Source organism: Nicotiana tabacum, chromosome 18, assembly GCF_000715075.1.
Source record: "Nicotiana tabacum cultivar K326 chromosome 18, ASM71507v2, whole genome shotgun sequence".
Classification (NCBI taxonomy): domain Eukaryota; kingdom Viridiplantae; phylum Streptophyta; class Magnoliopsida; order Solanales; family Solanaceae; genus Nicotiana; species Nicotiana tabacum.
The window spans coordinates 71,257,257-71,259,070 of NC_134097.1; the positions used below are offsets into that span (position 1 = coordinate 71,257,257).

A 1,814-nucleotide genomic window follows, 5' to 3' on the forward strand; every position below is an offset into this window, starting at 1 on the left:
TAATGGGCTATTCTGGCACACAAAAGGGATACATTCTTTTAAATCTAGCTAACAGTACTTTCTTTGTCAACATGGATGTTATATTCAGGGAAGATATTTTTCCTTTTCAACATTCTAAATCAAAGCAATCTCCTATCTTTGCTCCACATTCAGAATCAGCTTACATTTCTGTTCCTGCACCAGGGGCCATGGCTCCAATGTCCCAAACCTCCCTTGGTACTCATCCCTCTACTGATGATATGCTCACTACTGATGCCATTTAGGAGACTCAAAGGGCAATTCAACAGGAAAAAAGTTTAGAGGAGACTCAGCAGGTTGTATTACCATACATAGTGCAATCCCAAGATCAGAGTTTTCATCCAAACACTGTAGAAGACTAGCCCACTGGGGCAACCACTATAATAGAGGTTAGGAGATCCTCTAGAGAGAAGTGTCCACCTATATGGATGAAGATTTTGTGTCTCTAAATGTGCATTCCTCAGTACCATACTCCATAGCAAATTATGTGTCTTATGATAAACTGTCCCCAAAGTATCAATCATATTTGGCTGCTTTCTCTACCATAGTTGAACCTACTACATTTACTGAAGCTTGTCAAGATCCTAGGTGGGTGGAAGCTATGAAATCTGAGATTGAAGCACTGAAAAGCAATCATACTTGGGATATTGTATCATTTCCAGAGGGTAAGACTCATATTGGTTGTAAGTGGGTCTATAGAGTGAAGTACAAGGCATCAGGTGAAATAGAACGATTCAAGGCAAGACTAGTTGCCAAAGGTTACAGCCAAAAAGAAGGCATTGATTATGAGGAAACTTTTTCCCCAGTGGTGAAGATGGTGACAGTCAAAACTATTCTATCACTAGCTGCTGCTCAACATTGGCACATTCACCAGATGGATGTGCACAATGCTTTTTTTGCAGGGAGATCTCTTTGATGAAATTTACATGCAACTGCCTCTAGGATTCAAGAGCTAGGGGGAGTCACAACCAGTATGTAGGATCATTAAATCCGTATATGGCCTTAAGCAGTCTCCCAGGCAGTGGAATGAGAAGCTTATTGAAGCTTTATGCACATTTGGTTTCATTCAGAGTTAGTATGACTACTCTATTTGTAAAAAGAAGCACAGAAGGCATAATAATAGTACTGGTTTATGTAGATGACATGTTGATTACTGGCTCACAACTGAAGCTAATTGAAGACACCAAGGTAGCATTATAGAAGGCTTTCAAAATGAAGGATCTAAGGGAGTTGAAATATTTTCTGGGCATAGAATTTGCAAAATCTGAGAAAGGTATCCTTATGCATCAAAAAAAATATGCACTGGAGCTTATCTCAAAACTTGGACTTGGTGCAGCCAAACCTGCAGCAACCCCTTTGGAAATAAATACCAAGCTAACTACCAAGGAATTTGATGATCACATTGGAACAACAAACAGTGAACTAGATGAGCTGTTACCAGATCCAGGGGTGTATCAGAGGTTGATAGGGAAGCTACTCTATCTAACCATGACAAGACTTGATCTATTATTCAGTGTCCAAACACTGAGTCAATTTATGCAACAACCTAAGAACTCTCATATGGAAGCTGCTACAAGGATTGTGAGATATGTTAAAAATCATCCAGGACAGGGACTTCTACTGTCAAGCAGTAGTAAAGGAACCTTAAAAGCCTATTGTGATGCAAACTAGGCTGCTTGTCAGAACTCCAGGAAATCTGTAATTGGATACTTGATCAAACTAGGAGACTCTTTGGTCTCATGGAAGTCAAAGAAGCAAATAACTGTCTCCAGAAGTTTTGCAGAAGTTGAGTACAG

At 39.7% G+C, this 1,814-nt stretch overlaps 1 protein-coding gene across 1 annotated transcript; it reads left to right on the forward strand.

Moving 5' to 3' along the window:
• The first annotated feature begins 442 nt into the window (after nt 1-442).
• Nucleotides 443-934, forward strand: LOC107813748 (putative mitochondrial protein AtMg00820). Its single transcript, XM_075236175.1, has one exon. It carries the CDS (start codon nt 443-445, stop codon nt 932-934), a length of 492 nt encoding a protein of 163 aa, XP_075092276.1.
• The last annotated feature ends 880 nt before the right edge of the window (nt 935-1,814 follow it).